The sequence below is a fragment of the Buceros rhinoceros genome, unplaced genomic scaffold, assembly GCF_000710305.1.
Source record: "Buceros rhinoceros silvestris isolate BGI_N320 unplaced genomic scaffold, ASM71030v1 scaffold26872, whole genome shotgun sequence".
In the NCBI taxonomy this organism is placed as follows: Eukaryota; Metazoa; Chordata; class Aves; order Bucerotiformes; family Bucerotidae; genus Buceros; species Buceros rhinoceros.
In genome coordinates this window covers 1,361-1,788 of record NW_010399862.1, presented here as the reverse complement: position 1 = coordinate 1,788, position 428 = coordinate 1,361, and the positions used below count along the sequence as shown (strand labels likewise).

The 428-nt window shown below is 66.1% G+C and overlaps 1 protein-coding gene across 1 annotated transcript in view; it reads right to left on the bottom strand.

Annotated features, from left to right (window-relative positions):
• Window positions 1-235, bottom strand: part of LOC104489495 (glycogen phosphorylase, liver form-like) — a gene marked incomplete at both ends in the record, with an annotated part of 4,779 nt that extends 4,544 nt beyond the window's left edge. The window contains 1 exon segment of the mRNA XM_010131660.1: window positions 65-235. Within this exon segment, the coding sequence (XP_010129962.1) occupies window positions 65-235 (171 nt within the window).
• Window positions 236-428: the final 193 nt, after the last annotated feature.

Below are 428 nucleotides of genomic sequence, written 5' to 3'. Positions count from 1 at the left end.
GCCGCCACCGCTCGCTCGCCGGCCACCCAGCACCTCCTGCCCTGTGCAGGAGCAATGAGCCCACCCCGGGGTGTAGGTACCTCCCGCAGTGGACACAAAGCCCCCGGGGTTGTGCCCCACCACCCAGGCAACGGGACCAGCTGGGGGGTCGCTCACCAGCAAGCCTGCCGAGCCCGCCGTTGCCGAGCCCAGCATCCTCCTCGATCTCCTCCAGCTCTTCCATGTCCAGCCCGAGCTACAGATGAAAAGTTGATGGGCTGGAGGCTCTCTGGTCCCCAGGTGTGGTCCAGTAGGGTGAAGGTGCTGCTGGCACCCACTCCTGGGTGCTGCTCTGCACCCACCGCTGCTGTCCCCGTATGCAGGGTGGCTCCAGGAGGGTTGTAAAGGCACCCAACCCTGAAAGACCCATCCCTGCAGGGATTCGCACC